The following is a 1373-nucleotide window of genomic DNA, read 5'->3' as shown; positions in this document are numbered from 1 at the left end:
ATATTATAGATTATGTTTGATTACCACCTCAACGCAAACAAAGAACAAAAGATAGAGTCGATTAAATTATGCTTCACAACATATAGAATTCATTCACACAAACACAGAGAACCGACAAAAAGGAAAAAAAAAAACACAAGGGAAAAAAAACCATAGCCCCTCAATCACGTGATGAAACAAGAAGTAGTGATGTATTAATTATATTAATGGTCGCACGCTACTGCTCTACCGCAGCGGTCTGCTTCACCATGGCCGCCTGGATCACATGGCTGTAGCTTCCCTTCTCCATGAACAGGCGAGCAAAGTGGTGCTTGCAGTAGAGGATCCCATTGAGGGCGGCGTACGATGAGGGCGTCAGGGTGCAACCTCCCACCGAGCACTTGAAGCACGTCTTGTGGTATATTTCTCCCTCCATCGTCAGCTTCATCCATAAAAAATTGGATGGATTAATTAGTTAATTAATTAATAAAGTTTGATCCATAAATGAATTAGTAGTGGTCGATGCACGAAGGAAACAAAAAAACATAAAACCTTCTCCAAGGGGTACGCTGTCTTCTTGCATGTAGCACATTTGTCTTGAGTTCCAGAGAACATGGAGGAGAACTTGCTTACTGTCCTCTCTCCAGATTTTGTGCCTGAGATATCAATTAATTATAACAAGTATAAATCAAATCAATCATATGACACTATGATATATCAAGTTTAAAATCTAGAAACGGTAAGAAAATTAATCTTGAGAATAACCGAATCTCCTGTGACTAGGACTAGAGTATACCCGTTGGGAACTTCTTGGAGAAGGAGCCTGTCTCCTTGAAGAGCTGCTCAAAGTGAGGTTTGCAGTATAGGACGCCGTCCATGGAAGAGTAATTGCACATCTGATGATGGAATTAAAGCCTTAGATTAATTATTTAAGCCAAAAACTGAGATGACGAAGACGACGACGACGAGGAGAGATTAAGTAGCTATATACCGAGAGAGTTCCTTTGCAATGGCTGCATCTGAAGCAGGTCTTGTGGTAGACGACTCCATCGGCAGACAACAGGTCGACGAAGTGGACGGTCTTCTCACAGGCCTTGCACTTGTCCTGGGTACCACTGAAAGCCATGGTCATCGATCGATCGATCGATCTGATTGATGGACGATCGATCAGTTAATTTAAAAATAACAAAAAATCTGAGGGGCCGGGATTAATTATATTGTTGATCAGATCCCTGAATCATTCATTCCCTCCCTCTCCGAGGAAGATTGGAATGGATGAAGCAGGGGAGATGGAAAGGTGGAAGTGGCGAGAGGGGAAATAAAGGAGAGGGGATCGGAGGAATCGCAAGGGAGTGAAGATAGGAGAGGAAGACGGAGGGATGGAAGCTACGAAC

At 42.8% G+C, this 1373-nt stretch overlaps 1 protein-coding gene across 1 annotated transcript; it reads right to left on the bottom strand.

Annotated features, from left to right (window-relative positions):
• Nucleotides 1–217: 217 nt before the first annotated feature.
• On the bottom strand, nt 218–1105 carry LOC122017200 (LIM domain-containing protein PLIM2b-like). The gene is made up of 4 exons (XM_042574752.1): nt 971–1105; nt 776–875; nt 532–635; nt 218–421 (listed from the first exon to the last, which is right to left on the bottom strand). Exons 1-4 carry the CDS (start codon nt 1103–1105, stop codon nt 218–220), a joined length of 543 nt encoding a protein of 180 aa, XP_042430686.1.
• Nucleotides 1106–1373: the final 268 nt, after the last annotated feature.

This window comes from Zingiber officinale, chromosome 8B, assembly GCF_018446385.1.
Source record: "Zingiber officinale cultivar Zhangliang chromosome 8B, Zo_v1.1, whole genome shotgun sequence".
Taxonomy (NCBI): Eukaryota; Viridiplantae; Streptophyta; class Magnoliopsida; order Zingiberales; family Zingiberaceae; genus Zingiber; species Zingiber officinale.
Note: the sequence above shows the minus strand (reverse complement) of the source record. Positions and strands in the feature narration are given on the sequence as shown.

Coding starts and splice junctions, on each gene's coding strand:
- LOC122017200 (XM_042574752.1), bottom strand. CDS start 1,105: ATGGCTTTCAGTGGTACCCAGGACAAGTGCAAGGCCTGTGAGAAGACC. Junction 636..775: donor CTCCAAGAAGTTCCCAACGG/GTATACTCTAGT, acceptor TTGATATCTCAG/GCACAAAATCTGGAGAGAGG. Junction 422..531: donor CAGCGTACCCCTTGGAGAAG/GTTTTATGTTTT, acceptor TTATGGATGAAG/CTGACGATGGAGGGAGAAAT.